Source organism: Pyxicephalus adspersus, chromosome 7, assembly GCF_032062135.1.
Source record: "Pyxicephalus adspersus chromosome 7, UCB_Pads_2.0, whole genome shotgun sequence".
Taxonomy (NCBI): domain Eukaryota; kingdom Metazoa; phylum Chordata; class Amphibia; order Anura; family Pyxicephalidae; genus Pyxicephalus; species Pyxicephalus adspersus.
In genome coordinates this window covers 75,136,507-75,155,968 of record NC_092864.1, presented here as the reverse complement: position 1 = coordinate 75,155,968, position 19,462 = coordinate 75,136,507, and the positions used below count along the sequence as shown (strand labels likewise).

Below are 19,462 nucleotides of genomic sequence, written 5' to 3'. Positions count from 1 at the left end.
GGTATTAAAGTGGAACTAAACTAAAAAAAATCACACTTACTTTTATTCGTGCAGGTCTCTCGATGACGCTGGTGTTTCTTGCAATCCGGTCTCAAGTTGTCCTGGGATTCCTCTTTGTCCCAGCGCAGAGGAAGCATCAGCTGACGCTTCATTCTTCCCTTGTGTCTTCTTTCTTCGTCATCTGATCTCGCACTGTGCAGGTGTGAGATTGGGTGATGTAGCTGCTGTGAGTGGGAAAAAAAGAGAGCTGATGGCACTGCCCATGCGTGACATTGGCATCTCTTAGCCCTTGAAGGAAAGGATGCCACTTTTTGGCAGGATGCATGATGTAGGTATCCTGAAAAGCTCTGCGACCCCAATAAATCTTGATCGCCACTGCAATCGAGACTTAAAGAGGGAGTCTTGCACCCTTTTTTTCTTTTTAAATGGGTGTTGCACAACATGTTTACTGTATATAGAAGTGTTGTCTACCCTTTTAGTTAAAGTAAAAATGTTGAGTTTAGGTGCACTTTAGGACACTGTAATGTAGAAGTTATAATGGATACCCTGGTGGGAAAGGCTTAATGTGGATAAAAAATGTAAAAAAAAAAAAAAAAAAAAAAAAGACTTTATACTCAAAAACTGCATTTTGGCATTGCAACATTATATTTCTAAATTTCATGACCTCTACAGTGACTTCTATTTACAACTTGAAACATCTGGCATTTTCCCTCTGAAGAGATAAGTATGTAAAGCACATTACGTTTTTACACTGCCTCTCCAAACATTCTAGCCAGGCTTGTTTATTGTTGTACATAAACGCAGATTGCTTGGTTAATAAAGTTGTTACGAGGGAAAAAAAAGAGCTTTAGCTGCTCCCTCCTTAGATAGCGGGTTGGCTGAAATTAGTAACGCCCATGTGCCAGAATTAGCCAATAGGATTGCGGGGAAGTTTGAGTTTGACTTCAGCTTGTATTACCGGGTGGTGATCGGTGGCGGCGGGCGGTTGTCCGGGGTTACCGAGGTGAGATTGGCGCACACTGACACGCGTGGCGGCTCTGTTACCGTTATTATTCATATAAGGACCTTAGCTTCTTCCCTAGCCGGCCAGTATGGATAGGACTCGTCATCTCATCAACCTAGGAGAGTGCCCGCATGACCCGAATGTACTCATACCCGATACATACATGGCTTGTATTGTTACATTATATTATTCATCACTGGGCAGCAAGGCAGGCTCTACATCCAGCATTATATATATATATATATATATATATATATATATATATATATATATTATTATTATATACACACACATCCTGCTAGCTGTCACTATGTACAAATGTATGGGGTGCTATAATATTGCTATGGATTGCTGATTATTGCTATGGGGTGCTCCCTATGTATTTTATTAGGCAGGTGGAAAGTTTATAAAAAGCATTTCAAACAAGCAATCTGTGGCCTCTTCTAGCTGCATTCAATGCAAAAACCACAACACAAACTCACATTTTACTTCATTTCTGCCAACTGCTTACATCTGAAGGTAAATTCAGCTTCCCATACAAGAGCCTATGGTCCTTAGTGTGAACTTAGAAAAATTGCTGGGGTTTATGCAGTTCACAGAAGATAGTTTGTAAAGCTGGATTCACTGTCTGAATTTTCAGGTAAGTATACAAGAGGACTAGAGAAAAATGTATTTTTACGTCTTTATTATATCAGCAGCCCTCTTCTTGTAAAGTCACTGCTTCATGCTATGTATATGAACTCGTCTTTTAGCAGATATCTTCATTTTACAAGTGATGCTGTACTGGCATGTTTTCTAAATTCACTAACATAATTTTAAATCCTGCAGTCCATTATTATTTTTTTAAGAGGCCTGTAGTAGAAGCGAGTGTGCATGCGCGGTCCAGATTCCAGAGCCGCTCAAAGGGGAGGAAACTTCCCCCAAAGTGACGTCATGATGCCAGAACCCGAACCACTCTCCCATCACAAGCTCAGACCTGCTTGTTAAACATCCTGGGGGGACAATAGCGCAGGGCTGTGTCCATACAGGGGACATGATCAGCGGGATTAATCCGTTCCCATGAAAACAAATCATATAGTTATCGGCATAATATACATTGATGGGGCTGTATGAAATAATTTAAACACTGGCTAATACTAAAATACATAAATACAAAAGCAGCTAGATGTAATAAATGAAAATGTAACCTCCCTTTACCTTGCTGAGAAGAGTGGAGTGCCTACTAGGATGGTGCTGAGAAGGGAGGAGGAGGAGATGTTCTGTAATTCACAGAGAGTTATAGCGCGGGTCGTTTACTGAATGGTAGCAACTGGCGTACTGATGCTCGTGGGCAGTCGTGGCTTTGTCTCGAGAGAGGTAAATAAGGGTATTGCACGGTGTTATGACTCCTTTTTACCCATACAAGTTGCCTAGCACAAAAATTGTATACCAAGCACGATTTTTTGTGTCCAAACAGGGCTTTTATTCCAAAGTGGAGTTATACCAAGGTACCACTGTACATACATACCTGCCTGACGGCAGATTTTTTTTTTAATTCAACTACCTGTCTGTGGCACCATCTTCACCAGGTCTTTCAAGTGTAGGATCTTCTAATATAGTGATTTCCGCCATTTTGGCCACTCTCCGCACATGTTCTCATGTGTTCATTCATCCCTAGCAGCCCCAGCAGATGATGGAATACTTGGCATAACACAGCATCGTACATTGAGCTGCTTGTGTGCCGTTTAGGGTATTTTAAGGAAAATTGTGTTCAGCCAGTTAATTGTGTGTTTTGTTTTTTTTTTTTATTCCCAGAAAGGACTTTGTCTGTTCTGCAATACACATCCTGCTTTCTCTCCGTTATTATTTGTGGACATATAGTTCTGCTTTAATACCAACTTTGTGTCATTTACAGAAGGAGTTTTATCTGACCACAGATTTCCATTAGTAACATGTTTCTTTAGTATGTGTATTTGGAAATATCCATCTTGGTTGCAATGTAAACTTAGATGATTGCCAACAAATATGGATTGGTTACTCTTACTAAACTCTTGTTTAGTCTTACTAAATAATCCAAACGTGCTAGCTGCAGTATTCGCCATAGAAAAAAATAGCAAATACGGGATTGGGTTATTTCTTCAGTTATTAAGCAAAATATGTATCATAACTTTTAATTAATGTAACTTCTTGCAGAACTTATGAAGAACTGTATGAAAGAGCTAATGGAATTGCTGATATGGATGGTTTAACTGAAGAGACCTTTCATTCTTTGGAAGAAGAGGTGCAATACTGGAAAGAACTATCCATGAAATATAAAAAGTGGTATGTTTACTTTGTTGTATAACAGTGGTGCCCAACTTTTTTTCTTCTGTGGGTCGTTGTTGACATTGATATAAAGCTTGTGGGCCATAATACAAACATTAAAGATGTATGTTTAAAGCCAGAATAGTTTGAATTTCATCTGAAATGTTTCTAGTTACCGTAACGTACAGCACCCAATTGAAGAAATGACAAATCAAGAATTTCTGCACTTTTCCTGTTAATGAAAGATACAAAACCTTAATCTGTCATACAGTGCGGGCCGGTCATATATTGCTCCCCGCTCACCATTCCTGTATCATAGAGCAGAAACTACATCATACAATGTGTCCTAACAGTTATAGGGGGCTGCTAACCTTGTTTTTACCCCAAAGGTAAGTGGCCAGCTATGTGTGACAGGGTAGCACGGTTTGACAGGTATTGTGTTTTGTATCTTGTGATGATGTAGTGATGAAATTTTAGCGGAAGTTAGCCATAAGAGTCCTCTACTGGCACTTAAGTTTCCCTTTTCTTACATAGAAATTAGGGTTCAAAGAGAGTAAGGGGATAGCTATGTGTGACATGGTAGAATGATATGATGGGTATAATATTTTAATGGGGAATAGAGGGGCAAACGGCATTTCCTACTGCCTCTCAAATTTTCAGTCACCAACATCCCTCTGTTCCAGAGAAATTGGGGTTCAGAGAGGGGTAAGTGGCCAGCTATGTGTAACGGGCATCCCACAAGCTGCTCAGACCCCTCGCAGTGCGCTGTCCGCAGATTTGGCAGTCGGAAATGAGCATATTTTATGCTTGTGACCCTGTATCTGGCAACCTTTTATGTTCGGGAGGCTGAAATTTAGTTTAGTAGCAGCTCCCAGGGTTCCCTGTGTTATTTCACATTTCTATGACAATGGGTGTAGGAGATATGAAGGTTTATACATAGGGATAATGACATCTGCATGCACACAGACACAGCTCTCATGCTGTTGCTGAAATTATCTCGCAGTACAAGGTGGGCTGGGAGCAGACACAGCTGATTGCCCGGTAGTACATGCCCAGTCTTCCGGGGCTCACACTGAGCATGCTCAAGAAGCTCCCTCTCCTGGTAGCATGATCTTATAAAAAAAGATAGGAGATGCACACACACCCCATCTCCCGCAAGACAACAAGCAGAGTGGGAATGAGGAGAGGGCCAGATCTGGCAGCTCCACGGGCCCGATGTGGCCCGCAGGCCATAGGTTGGGCACCTTTGGTTTATTACATAACTGCAGGGACGGGAGAGCTGGTTTAAAGTATAGACTGGAAGGTTGACCCTGTACTTTCTGTGTTAGTTCTGAGGATGCACATGAAGAGCTTAATGAGTTTCAAGAGGCAAGTCGTGAATATGAAGCTGAACTGGAGGCACAACTTCTACAAACTGAAAACAGGAACAGGGATCTACTTTCGGAAAATAACCACTTGCGCATGGAACTTGAATCGATAAAGGTATTAAACCGCAATTTATTTTAAAGCTGAAGGGGGGAAAGAAACATGCAATAAATATTATAACCATCCTAAATGTATATTAAATAAAGCTAGCATAAGTACCAGAAATTCATTAGGGTGTTTTCTTCCAAGTGTTCACAATCAAACTAATAAAGTTGCTGCTGCTCCTTCACTGACCGCACATAAGTTCAAGGGTGAGAGGGGACACCCCTGCTGTATTTCTTAACTGTACTGTGTTGTGGGGTTGTGCAAACCTCAAGAAAAATACAAATCTTTGGAGGGATAAAAGGTTCCTTATGTCTTTATACTGCCTTTGTCACACTTTCAGCTTTAACGTCTTCACCATTGTAACTTTTTAACATTTTTTTTTTATTGTTTCTTGCTTTCTTAGCTCAAATAATGTCAGGAAAATGGCATTTTACCTTGGTATTTATAGCTGATGTTAACTACATCACCCTAAACCTTTCTTAACTTTTCTTAACCTTTATACCCCAGCGGAACCCTTGAAATATTTTTGGGCCTCTGTAAATCCCTGATAAGATAAAATATTTAGGGCCATTACAATGATTGGAACTCTTTACTTATTGTGTGTAAAGTGTTTGTGTTGTTCAAAATGGCAATAAACCTGGAACTCTGCAGGTATCATCAGATGAGAGCTCTGTGATCCATAACTCAAGAAACTCCCAGAACCATTGAAGAACCTATTGTGTTCCATGGAACCCTGCTTGTGAAAAGCTGCCCTTACCTAAATAGTATAGTATGGAACAAGGCAGTTACTGGTTGTCAAAGAACCGGGAAGCTGTGAAAATTTGTAAAAAAAACACTCATGTTCTGTTTTATAATTCAGTAAGCATAGTTCCATGAAGTCTCATATATGTGTTAGTGCTACTTATTTTTATTACTATTAAATATTTTTATGACCTCCTCACTATCACAAGGGGCATGCTGCCACACGGGTATTTGTGTTGCTTCAAACTTTTAAAACAGATTTATATCATGCCCCACAGATTGTCTTCTACGGAAACATTTCACCTTGTAGTGTAGCTTAATTGTAGGGTAACAGAATATTTGTGAATGCTTCAATTGCTTTATTCGTTTGACACTTTCAGACTGATGATTTATTCAGATCTATCTACTCCTGCTGACAGTGTCACGCCTGCCCCACAGGTCCTGGAAATTTCGTTCAGCAGTCAGGTTGTAGAGTCCCACCACCTCTCTGATCTGGAGATTCTTGGGGAGTTTTTATTCTCCTGTAAAATGGCCAGTGGAGTATAATATGTGGAATCTGCAGTGGTCTTTGGGAAACTTTTTTTTTTTTTTTCTTCTAGTCAGCCGTTCCTTTGGAGAAGGTCACGCTGTCCCTGCCTATGAACCTTTGTTTCTTTTTCATGCACGTGGGAAACCTTTGTTCATGATTTGTTGCCTAAAAGGCGCACCTATATCGGGCAGCAGTCAGAGCTATCTTTGCGATGTGAATTTTGGTCAGCTTTGTGCAGCAGCCTATTAAAGGGCTCAGCCTGATATGTTTGATGCTGCTACTTTTTGGATTCTGGCTGTATCTCTAACCTAAACAGAAAGTAAACTGAAAAATGCCCAAAACAATAAAAAATACACTTACCATCAATTCTGCAGCGCAGACGATCGGTCCAGAGGTGTCTTCCATCGGGTCCCACATCCTCCTGGCATCTGTCTTTGTGCTGGCGCTCCAGGCGTCGCCATCTTTGCCTTTTCCTCCGGGTTCTTCCATCATCCCCCTACCCAAGCACGAGATCAGGTGATGTAGGTTGGAGAAAAACTTGCCGATCTCAGTGGAATTTCTGAGTTTAGGTCCACTTTTGTAAATGTAAGCAGTTCCTCCTGCTGATGCAGTTCTTTACGGTACATCTGAAGTGCTCACTGCTACCTTAAGTTTAATCGTAGACTGCCTGGGTTGTCCTGAGAATTTGTCTAATTTAGACCAGCGGTCGACAACTGGTCCGCGAGAAGATTTTGGGGGGTCCTTGGCTCTTATGGGTGCATCCCCGAGTGGGGTCAGGAGAAGGACCCTGGTTGGGGGGGGCGCACCAGCCAGAGCCGCGGATCATGTACCCTTAGCAGTTCCCAGGCTTGGGAGTGGAAGGGCTGTGTCCCTGCACACAACCCACCCACTCTCCCATTGCAGGCTCAGATCGGCGATGGCAGAATGGCCAAGGTTATGATCAAGGATGGTCAAGGATTTAGGCTGTCCTAATAATGTTCCACATCTAGAATGAACCAACTCTTGTAGTGGCATAGTCAGACAGCTGGTGTTTTTTGCAGACATACCATTGAAATTTTTTTTTCTTTTTAACCCATCAGCAGTTAGATTATATCATCTCTAAAGAGGAATTTGATCTCTTCACTCATTTCTTTTCTTAAACCCTTTGATACTTCCAACCCTTTCCCTGTGAATTTGGTTTTAAAGTAGTGAAGACGGGCCACTGTGAGTGTGTAAACCTGTCTCCTGCTATAACTAGTCAACATTTATACTTCTGTGTCCTTTTAATGTGACTCATGAGGGAGAAGTGTCTGAGCTTCCATTACATTCTGCTTCTGAAAATAAATATAATAAGGCCTGCCCCTAGCAGCTTTACAGAATCGGTGGCTGTGCAGTAATTCATAATCTCATAATCAAAGGACAGTCTGTTTTGGATTTGTAGCTGAGTTTTGATTTTGCTGGTACGTTCATAGTTGTGGAGTCGGAATTAGAAGCAGTTATTGTGCACAAACTCCACAGATCCTTGACAACTCCAGAGAATTGGGGCTGGATTGTGAGCCACTAATACTTCACTGACTGCAGGTTACCCGAGTAGCCGTTTTTAACGGATTTTATTCATCCTTTTGCTGTTTTAGTTGAAACTTTAAAGTGATATGCTGAAAACGAACAATCACACAAATGTCTAATAGCTGAGTGAAATGATACCTATAAAGGAAATAAAAAATCCTACATTACTCCTAATGCAGTGAGTATTGTGATTAATAATTTGAAATTCATGTCTTTGTGGTAGGCTTAACTGGCTCATGATGGTAATGTCTTTGTAACAAAGATTATAATGAGATAGTGGAAATGCCATGCTATCCTGAAGTGCCAGCTGGTACCAATGTCCAGTAAACAATAACCTTTTGTAATGGGATATTGCTGCATTCCCACATAATTGCTTTACTAAGGAATTTCATTTCGAGGTTTATATGGATATCTTATTCAGACAGCAAACTTGACTGGTAATGTATTTACTATGGCCTTGTATTTTGCAACATATTCACAAAGTAATTATACAGCCTGAAATGAACTTAAAGAAATGTATGCAGCATAAGCTTCCATTAAATGTCTCCTCTGTTAGAAGCTTCCCAAGCGCTGAAGTTATCTGCATAAACCAAAATTCATCCCTCCATGAACCTGATTTATTGAAGTTCTCCTAGGCTGAAGAAGATGCGCTTTCATCCGTGAAGCTGGGTGATCCAGCGAACCTGGAATGGATCTAGTCCAGGTCTGAAAACATTTGCTAACAAATGACAATAGAAATCCATTCCAGGTCTGCTAGATTACCAAGCTTGGCTGATGAGTGTATCTTCTCCAGCCTCGGAGAACTTTAATAAATCAGGCCCACTGCTTGAACCAGGTTTTTTAAAGCTTACTTAAACTCAGAAATTTCACTTTACATAAAAGGGTAGATAACCCTTTTATGTAGGGTAAAAATTCAGTATTTTTTTTTTTTTTTGCAACACCCTTTTTTTGGAAAAAACAATGGGTATTGCAAAAAAAAAGGCCCCCTAATTCTCAATCGCCTAGGCCAGGGGTCATCAAACTTTTTTGGCCACTAGGCCATATCAGGGGTAGGCAGGAGCACACTAGGCCGAACTCTCTCTCGAGTCCCGCCCTAATGGTTCAGCCCCCCACCAGGAACGCCCCCTGAATGTAATTGCCTCTCCTCCGCAATGCATATGGAGGAGAGGGTATGTTCCACTTTTGCTGCCGGGGTAAATAGGGAACATTCCCTCTCCTCCATATGCATTGCGGAGGAGAGGCAATGTTCCCTATTTACCCCGGCCAGCGTTAACACTTTTGCTGCCGGGGTAAATAGGGAACATTCCCTCTCCTCCATATGCATTGCGGAGGAGAGGGAATTCTCTTTAGGGAGCCACAGCAAGAGGAGGCTCAAGAGCCGCATGCGGCTCCGGTAGTTTGTTCCGGCCTAATCCCGGCCAGCAACCCGCGGCTGGCACTAGGCCGGATCGGCCAGGGGCCGTTAGGCTGAAACAAACTACGGGCTAGGCCGTATCTGGCCTAAAGGCCGGAGTTTGCTGACCTCTGGCCTAGGCGATCGAGAATGAATGGGAGCGCAAAGCCTCCCAGGATACCTACGTCACGCATCCTGGGAAGTTGTTGGGTGCTCCTACTGTGCATACCTGAGCATCTTGGGCATGAGAAAGAGCATTTTCATGCAAAGAAAAAAATGTGACCTCACGCATGCGCAGTGAGATCGGCAGGTTCATTTTTTTTTTTCATCCTATGTCGCCAGATGTCGTGTCTGGGTCGGGTGATGTAGGATGAAGAACCCAGAAGAAAAGACGAAGATGGTGGTGCCGGCTTCGGAAGGGATGGCGAGACGACGCGGGACCCAATGTAGGACACCCCCCGGATGGATCGGACTATTGAGGAATCTTCCATATTAGTGTATGTACAAGCTATGGCCAAGTAGCAATTCCTGTTTCTGGACTCCACAAACACATCATCGATGCAATCTAGTATTTACAAGTATAAGTGAGTGGGATGTCTTTGATGTTAATGGCTTGTCCGTTACATATGAGGCTAGAAAAAAGTCATAGTGACTTAAACATTGTGAACTCCTTTAGACCACCACACTTATTTTTATTTTTTTATTATTTGACGTACAGGTTTACTTTAAATACCAATACCAGGTGGACCCTTTTATAAGGTAGATTGTTGCTTTATAGAAATGAATTATATACACTTCAAGTACTTTTGATAAACTTCTTGTACATTCTTAATTTTCCCTCTTCTGAAAACATTTTTGTGGACTTTTTATTGTGAGAGTAGCAGTAGTAGTTTTCAAGATCTCTAGCAAAAGTTTGTCACCCTGTGTGATGAGAGGCTCCAGTATTCCATTAGTAGTAAAGAGTCTAAAAATCATACACTTAAATTTATGCTAGCCATAAACTATTTGACTTTGGTTTGACCAGTGTTCAATTGACACAACTGATTTGATTATAAATGTGGACCTTACTATCATCACAAATGCATGATGCACAAATCATCAGGAGTATTTGTACCCATTCTGCACAATTTCATAATAAGATCTCAAAATCAGATTCCTGTAAAATCAATGAAAGTTGTTTGGCTTGACATAACCAGGTTCCCTTTTCTAAACTCTGAAAGCACTATATCACCTTTGATTGAATTCACAATCATCATATGAGGCTATATTCATTAATTATTCCCCTGTCAATTCACTCATAATATTTTCATTTATTTTTTCTTTTTAATAATAAAAATAATATTAAAAATAACTATTTCCTATTAATTTCCTATTGACAGCTGTGCACTTCTGACGATTGTCCACTGGGTGGCAGAATGAGACATTGTTTTAATAGGAACTGAAAGGAGACCAATGTAGAGATTGGACCATCTGGCAGCAAATTTCAGAGGAATAGACTGGGGGAATGATTTATAAACATAGCCTATGGTAAATTGAAATAATAATGATAAAATCTATCAGCGAATGGCAGTGATATCTGACGTTTTATATATAGGACATGTAGCAAGCAGTTTTTCTCTTTTTGCATTTGGGTATTCGGTATATATAGTGTATAAAGCACAGTTGTTGTGAGGAAATATCATTTTTAGTTTTTGTTTTCACAAACTTTGCTTCTGCGGATCCATATTTGTAACCTTTACAAAAACCTAACTGTACATACAGAGTCCTTCCTACCCCGTCCTCTCTCATTTTCACTTCATTTGAAGTCCACTCTGTCTGTCTCTTTAGCCCCTTACCCCTCATTGTTGCTGTTGTCTACCGCCCCCCTGGCTCAGTATCGCAAATTGTGAATAACTTTGCCTCCTGGCTCCCACACATTATTTCCCATGACCTGCCCACCCTCATCCTTGGTGATTTTAATGTTGCAATGGATGAGCCCAACCTTCCCTCCTCAGCCAAACTGCTCTCCGGTACCTCCTCATTTGGACTCACTCAGAACATAAATGGCCCCACACACATAGCTGAACAGACCTGGTATTTTTAAAACTCTGCAACCTCGCTCTCCTTGACAACTCGTCATTCCCCCTTTCTGATCACAACCTTATCACCTTCAACCTATCGAACTCTTGCCCTCTTTAACTCACCCCAGACTTGGTCAATGGCAGAGAGATATCCGTAGCCTCAACCACAACCTTTTCTCAAACTGCCTCGCGTCCCAAACCCCCTCCCTCTCCAAAATCACCTCCCCAGATGAAACTGCCTCCATGTTAAACCACTCTCTTTCCCTGGCTTTGGATAAAGTTGCCCCTGCCACCTTCCGCTACCCCTGCCCTGTGAACCCCCAACCCTGGCACAACAACCACACCAAACAGCTACAAAAGTCTGTTCATGCAGCTGAGCACAAGTAGAGAAAATCTGGCCTCAGCGCTAACTTCATAGACTACAAAGAAAAGCCCCCTCCTAAACCCCACACCTGCTCCCGCCACAACAACCTTCACTGCCCAAGACATTGCCACCTACTTCGGAGATAAAAATTGACAAAATCAGGCATGATGTCTCTGCTCACCAAGCCACTCCAACCATACCCACCCCCTCCACCTGTATATCATCATTGGCCTCACTCAGCCCTGTTACTGTGGATGACGTCTTCTCTCATCACCTCCACCTACTAGCTGTCCGCTTGACCTAATTCCCTCTGATCTACTCTGTGCCCATTCCTCCACCCTGGCCTCTCCCCTAACCAAAATATTCAATCTCTCCCTTTCTACTGGTATCTACCCCTCTGCTTTCAAACATGCCATAATTCTCCCTATCCTAAAGAAACCCTCACTGGACCCCTCCATACCCTCAAACTACCGTCCTATCTCCCTTCTCCCATACGTCTCTAAACTTCTTGAACGCCTTGTCTATAAAAGACTTACCCATTACCTGAGCACCAACTCTCTCCTTGACCCTCTCCAGTCTGGTTTTAGAGCTTCTCATTCCACCAAAACAGCCCTTACTAAAGTGACCAATGTCCTCATCGGAGCTAAGTCTCAAGGCAACTTTTCCCTGCTCCTTCTCCTTGATCTTTCCTCTGCTTTTGACACTGTTGGTCACCCTCTTCTAATACAAATCATGCGCTCCATTGGTATCAGTGACACTGCTCTCTCTTGGTTTGCTTACTATCTGTCTGACCGCTCCTTTCAAGTTTCTTTCAATGGTAATTCCTCCTCACCCACTCTCCTCCATGTTGGTGTTCCCCAAGGGTCAGTCCTTAGACCGGTTCTCTTTTCTCTGTACACCTCTCTGGGTAGTCTCATATCCTCCTTTGGCTTATAGTACCATCTGTATGCTGATGACACCCAAATTTATCTGTCCACCCCTGACTTGTCTCCTTCAGTCCTGGATAAGGTCTCATGCTGCCTATCAGCCATCTCATCATGGATGTCTGACCGATTCCTGAAACTCTATTTGGATAAAACATAACTCATCATCATTGCCCCCTCAAATTCCAAATCCCCCCTGACATATATCTAACTGTTATAACACTGTTATTCGGCCCTCCCCTCAGGCACATTGTCTTGGTGTCACCTTTGACTCGGCCCTCTCATTTACCCCCCATATTCAGAACATTTCCAGTTCCTGTCACTTTCACCTACGCAACATCTCCAAAATCCGCCCCTACCTGTCCCCTGAGACCACCAAACTCCTTGTACACGCTCTTATCATCGCTCTTTTGGACTACTGTAACCTCCTCCTCTCTGGTATTCCACTAACCCCACTCTCTCCTCTACAATCTATTATGAATGCTGCAGCCAGACTCATCCATCCTTCCCTCCGCTCCTCTTCCGCTGCTTCTCTTTGCAGATCTCTACATTGGGTTCCATTTCACCTTAGAATCAAATTCAAGTTCTTGTGCTTTGCTTTCAAATCCCCCCACTGTTCTTGTCCCACTTACATTTCTGACCTGGTTAAAGAATACTCCCCGTGCCGCTCTCTCTGCTCCTCCAATGACCTACTAATGACTTCCTCAAATAACCTCATCACACGCACGGATACAAGACTTCTCTAGAGCTGCCCCGACTCTCTGGAATGGTCTTCCTCGTCCTTTTCGGCTTCCTCCTACTTTCTGCTCATTTAAAAGAGCACTCAAAACCCATTTTTTTTTAAACTTGCCTACCCATCTCCTTCTGTGTTTTGAAACCATCACTACTTCCCACACTACAAATCTCCCATCCTATTGTGTGTGAAATTCCCTCACCTACTAGATTGTAAGCTCTTCAGGGCAGGGTTCTCCTCCTGTATTAGTCTGTCATTTGTAACCCCTATTTAATGTACAGCGCTGTATAATATGTTGGTGCTATATAAATCCTGTTTATTAATAATAATATTAGCCTGGAAACTCATAGATGCACTGGTAAAAGCAATATGGTCTTTTATAGGCTTTTTAGCTTTGCTTTGAAACACTTGTACAAATTCGTATAAACTCATTCAAAAGTAGTATGAGAGTTCACACAAACTTTTTTTTTTAAACTCCTATAGACTAAGCTTCAAGCCATCACTATCACTATACCAGCTCACCAACCATTTTTGTTTTGTATATTTTAACTTGTAGTAAAACATGAACTGACTGCAAATTAACAATTTATAGTTGAAACATTTTTTCTATCCAGTGTGGCTTTTAAAAATGATGCTGGGTAAATTGCGGCGGAAACAAAAAAACTTACATGCAATAATCTCCATGTGCAGCCACTGGATGCCATAGAAATGCTGAAGGAGGTTACCTTTAGTAAAAACTGCATTTTAGAAAATACCAAAAGGCAGCTAAAGTTATGTGCAATTCTTTACTTGCCCTGTACAAGAGGAGCCCGAACCTGTTCCTTACTGCTGAAGTATCCTTTTGGACTAATGGAAAGGCTGCAGATATTGGAGTGATGGGGATAAACTTGCTATTTCACATAAAGAATACATTTATTTATGCTTTTTATATATTTTCTACCAAATAAAGTTGTACAATTTATTAATTGACTTGTTGCCTTTAAAAAAAAAAAAACAGGAGAAGTATGAAAAACAACATTCAGAAAGCTACCTGCAAATCTCTACACTTGAAAACGACCTTTCACAAACAAGAGCAGTCCGAGACCAATTACAGAAATATATCCGGGAACTGGAGCAGTCAAACGATGACCTGGAAAGAGCAAAGAGGTTTGTGAGTTTTTTCTGTGTTTAGGACATTTATATCATCCTTCATGTTTTTTCAGTAAGCCATTTATAGATTTAGACAGAACCTTGTTTAAAGTAAACCTGTCACAGATAACATGTGGGCAAAGCTATCTTTAACTGCCTGACATTGGTTTAATCTTGCATGTGAGGTCTGCAAAGAAACTCTTTTAAGAATGAAATAATTAAGATTATAAGCATCTAAAAAGATCATGTGTGGTTTGTTTTTAAAGCTTCTTTTTACTATTTGTTAATAATTGTCTTCTTTACATATCTGATTTTTTATATGGACATTCAGAGTTTTTTTTTGGCAAAAAAGTTCAAACACTTTTATTAAAAGTTGAAAACCACACTCATTAGATAATGAAATTTTATTGGACCACTAGTTGGCGCTATACAAAGAACTCCTAGTTATAAATAGATTAGTGCAGGGGCTAGTATTTCCCAAAATCCTTACATCCTTGTTATAGTAACCAACTGTATAATGTAAAAGCATATTTTGTGTTAGACATAACAATCACATTACTTATGCTAATTACTATGATCTCATTTAGTTACATACAGTCCTATGGAAACCTTATCATACCCCCTGAGGAAGCCCAGCCATTGGGCGAAATGCGTTAGGTTCTCTAAAAAACTATTGCTGCACCCCCTACTCTGGGAACAAAAAACTGATATCTACTGACCTATCTACCTGTATACCTTACTAGCCCCTGCAATAATCTATTTGTAACTAGGAGTTCTTTGTATAGGGCCAACTAGTGGCCTATTTAGGAATGTATTTGTGTAATATGTGTGATTTTTTTTTTTTTTTTTTAATTATATTAAAAGTGTTTAAACTTTTTTGCCAAAACAAAACCCTCGGTTTTCTTTACATATCTGATTTTTATACATTGAACAGGGGTTGGCAACATATTTAAGTATTTAAAAACAAAAATTGGGTGAAGCAACTCTCACAACCCTACATTACTCTGAAATGAATGTCCATACTTTGAGCACGGGTGCATTTTAACCCCCTGAGCAGTAATCCCGAGTGTGGCTTGGGGTAAAAAAAAACCTGCTGAAAGCAGTAACCTTGAGTGTAGCTAAAAACATTAAAAAAAAAAACAAAAAAAAAACACTTACCTGGACCAATCAGCGTCCTGCCCGTCTAGGCCCATCCTCTGGCAGAATCCTCTTCCTCCGATTTTTTTTTTTTTTTTTCTCTGGCAATGTAAAATATATTTAAAGTTAACAATGAAGCCAGTATTTTGATCTTTCCCTTTACTATGGGCTGCTTTGCCATAAAAGTGTTATTGAAATTGAGAACAAAAAAGTCAGATATTAAAACTTACCATTTCTTACATGTGATGTTACATAAATGAAATTTCAATGTTCTTGTGCAAACTACAGAACACCTCCCCCTGCTACTCCATATTGGGAAAGCAGCTGAGGGTGACTGCTGCTAATCCTTACAGTACAGTAAGTAAGCATTTTTAACCTGGTCAGAAAGTAACTTGCAGTATCATCAGGTGCAAATAAAGGGGAAAAAATGTTGCAGCCAACACATGTAAAGTGTGAGAAGCTGCAATATATATTATATTTTTGATTTGATGCCCTGTAATAGCTCCTAATTTGTGTTGACTGACCCAGTGTTTGCTTAAACAGAGCCACCATCATATCCCTTGAGGATTTTGAACTACGTTTGAATCAAGCAATTGAGAGAAATGCATTCCTAGAAAGTGAATTAGATGAGAAGGAAAATCATCTTGAATGCATTCAGAGGTTAAAAGATGAAACGAGAGGTAAGGATAACATGGTTCTTGTTGGACCTAAGTAAGGTAAATGTTTGCTATGCTATAAAAAATGTGTGCTTATTTTGTCTTGAATTCTTCCTGGGGGGAGAAGAAGTCACTTCTGCGTTGAGCCTCCTGGATATGTAACAGCAGTATGCAATCTTCTAACTTTCCCAGCTTCTGACTTCTGGTCTCATATAGTTTAATGATCTCACTATTGAGTTTGTCATAAGGAAGGGAGTCTGCTTCTACCAAGATGGTTGTCTCCACAAAGAGATACAGTACAGAACATGGCATTTGTAAAGGTATGCGGGATAAATTGGCTAGGGGCAGACTACTGCCAGTGATGAGTAGTCATTGTCCTCCATATGCCTTTTATTTTTTTAAGACACAAGAAAAGTAAAAAGAACAAAGAGAGTTTGTTTTTTTTGGGCAGAATAAATATATTGTAACAAAATGTAGTTAGTAGATGTAAGTTGCCCTATCCATTAGTAATTCATGGGACATAGGGGCTTTTCACTATATAACATTTAACAATTTACAATTACCAGCAAAACATTTAGGTAAGGAAAGAAAGAACTAATCAAACGAAATCATGTCTCGTTTCTTGCTGTGGGTTTTTCAGGAGTATTTGGAGATCATGAAAAAGAGAGATTAGCTGAACTGAATCTATTCTCTCCTGAAAAGAGACATTTAAGGAGAGGTATATTCACCCTATATAAATATATAAATGGTCCATATAGAGAACTCTCTTCCCCATTATTCACTTTAAGATCATTACAAAGAACAAGAGGGCGCTCTTTGTGTCTGGAGGAAAAGAAGTTTAACCTCTGGATAAGGAAGGGATTCTTCACTCCGATTGTCTCATCAAGAAGGTATTTTTTCACCTGTTGAAGCAAATTGGACCAGGGTTTTATATCAGGGATATGTTTATTTCCCTAGTGGTTGAACTTGATGGACTCATGTCTTTTTTTTCAACCTGACTATGTTACTATTTTTATGATTTTTGATGCTGGTTGGAACAGCTACATGAGTTCATAAAAATTAGAATTGTGTAGCTGTTTGTGACCACTTCTACTAGCACAACTGAACAGTGAAACAAATGGATATTTCCAGGATGCAACAGAAACTTTCTATGGTCCGCCCTAATCTGTATTGTACTCTGTCACCAAGTTTATAGGGTGTCTTGATTAGAAATTCATATTCCTCCATTGTGGGAAGATATTGAATAAATATGTATAAGCTGTGTTGAAGCACAACTGGCTTCATTAAAGTTTTTATGTTGATCTGGAAAGGAACCACCAACTGATCCCCCGGGGTGCTCCTCTTATTTAGGCTTTAGAGGTAAGCAATCCCAAATAACTATACAGAGTTTGGCTCACTTTGTACAAAATTAGGATTTCTTCAGTTCTCTAATATTTCTAACATTTCTTTCTGAAATGGGATACCTTGGAGGAAAGAGGGTTGGATGCATCGGCACCCAGGACAGCAGAGTTAACATGTGAAAATTAAAACTTCAAGGGTTTGCTGGAATTTTAAGGAGAGCCACAGAGCCTGAGAGCAGCTCTGAGCAGTAGCAAGGATGCAAAACTGCCAGGCAGACTAGAGAAATAGAGACCTATCTGCAGGTGGTAACAAGTTTAGTAAATATTATTATCCAGGTAGAGCGTGTCCCATTGTTTTCTGCTAGAATAATTTGAGCTGGTTGGCTCATCTAGAGGTGATTCTCAAAGAATTCAGTGGGGACCAGTACTTCATGTAGTGCTGCTATCTGTTCCAGTCTTCACGATTACAATTTACCTGGATAGTGCTGGAGACTGCCAATTCAATGTTCTGCTGCCATTTCTTACATTTCCAAATGAATGAAACTCTGGGGATTCTAAAGTGATTTTTTTCCAACACAACACAGGCAGTTAAACTTCAGCATAGTGCAGAGCATAATGGACAAGGTGGAGAAAAGACATCCTATCAAATGCCTAACTCCATTTCTCAAGAAAATATTTAGGCACCCAACAAGGAAGGAACGCTTCATATTAATTCCCTTATATATTGTATGTCAATATATCCTCTTCAAATGATTAGGTACAGGGGCTTAAGGGTAACTTTTACCTTTTTACCTCACTTCATGCTTTCTTGGCTGAATGTAATCCAACAGCATAAAAATGCTGAATGAATGTTTGACAATATTTTGTGTTGTACTTTCTGTTCTATTACATTTACAATATATTTAAAAAAATGTAGACCTGAGGCAAGAGCTAGCAGTGCAGCAGAAGCAAGAAACTCTGAAATCTCCTGTAAATAGAAGCTCAGGAACTGAATGCACAGACACAGCTGTACAGGCATCCATATCTATACCATCAACACCTGTGGGGCAGAAAGGATCATACCCCGGACAAAGCTCGCCAGTGCAATATAGAGCAAGTAAGCAGACAGAATTGCTTCATGAAGTGACTTCTATTTTTGTCTTCAAGTGTGTGTTTCATACTCTGGTCTGTTCATCTCGAACATCCCAGTATGGATGGACCACTTGCATAAGCAATCCTCATTATTGTACATATGTATTGTGTTATTTGAATTTTTAATACATGTTTGCCAAACAAAATATTCCATGCTGTCTTTTTTCAAGATTTTCTCTTCCTAAAAGCACCTTTTATTGAAAAAAATGAGGCTTAGTGCTGGAAGGCACTTATTCTAATTGTGGTAAGAATTTAAGGCCTACTGAAAGCATCAATTTCTAGGGGTTTAGTTTTACGAAAATAGTCTTGGCTATAGCTGCTACCTAGATACTGTATGTCTGTTTATTGTAAATAAAAAAAGGCATTTTATTTTAACAATCCTTATACATGTTCTTTATTATGTTACTTTTATGCTTGCTCCATTTAAAAAGCTGTGTGTGTGTCTGTGTATATATATATCATCTCAATGAGCTTTAGTAATGTGTGTTACACTATGAAACAAGTGCAGTGCCTTCTCTTCTCTAATCATCGAATCCTCTGCTTTTGACCAGGCTCAACGCTGGTAAACAAATGGGCAGTAAAATGCAGGTTATGATGGGCATACTCCTATGTAGCACAGCCACCAGTGATGACCATTCACTATTTTTAAGCTCATTGTATGTGAGCCATAAATCTATCTAAATCCATAAATCTATACCTCCAGTAAGACAGTCTTTTTCTAATTGAATCACGTTTGATGTTGTGTTCTTTTCTTTCCCATAACCTTCTAATTTTTTTCTCAATATATTCCAGGTTTGGATGATGGATACAGTGGTACACCATTGACTCCATCCGCAAGGATATCTGCACTGAACATAGTAGGGGATCTTCTTAGAAAAGTTGGGGTAAGTTTTGTTATACTTACTGTATTTTTCGGACCATAAGACGCACTTTTTTTCCTCCTAAAGTGGGGGGAAAATCAGGGTGCGTCTTATGGTCCGAATGCAGAGGTACAGGGGCATATTTTTTTACTTACCTGTGTCCCCG

The 19,462-nt window shown here is 40.3% G+C and overlaps 1 protein-coding gene across 1 annotated transcript in view; it reads left to right on the top strand.

The window, feature by feature from the left end:
* The first annotated feature begins 903 nt into the window (after nucleotides 1–903).
* The window catches only part of NDE1 (nudE neurodevelopment protein 1), a 23,613-nt gene continuing 5,054 nt past the window's right edge, over nucleotides 904–19,462 (top strand). The window contains exons 1-7 of the mRNA XM_072418982.1: nucleotides 904–1,003; nucleotides 3,176–3,304; nucleotides 4,615–4,768; nucleotides 14,042–14,190; nucleotides 15,853–15,989; nucleotides 18,222–18,401; nucleotides 19,229–19,320. Of these exons, the coding sequence (XP_072275083.1) occupies nucleotides 3,219–3,304; nucleotides 4,615–4,768; nucleotides 14,042–14,190; nucleotides 15,853–15,989; nucleotides 18,222–18,401; nucleotides 19,229–19,320 (798 nt within the window). The 5' untranslated portion in view covers nucleotides 904–1,003; nucleotides 3,176–3,218. The remainder of the gene's footprint in view (nucleotides 1,004–3,175; nucleotides 3,305–4,614; nucleotides 4,769–14,041; nucleotides 14,191–15,852; nucleotides 15,990–18,221; nucleotides 18,402–19,228; nucleotides 19,321–19,462) is intronic.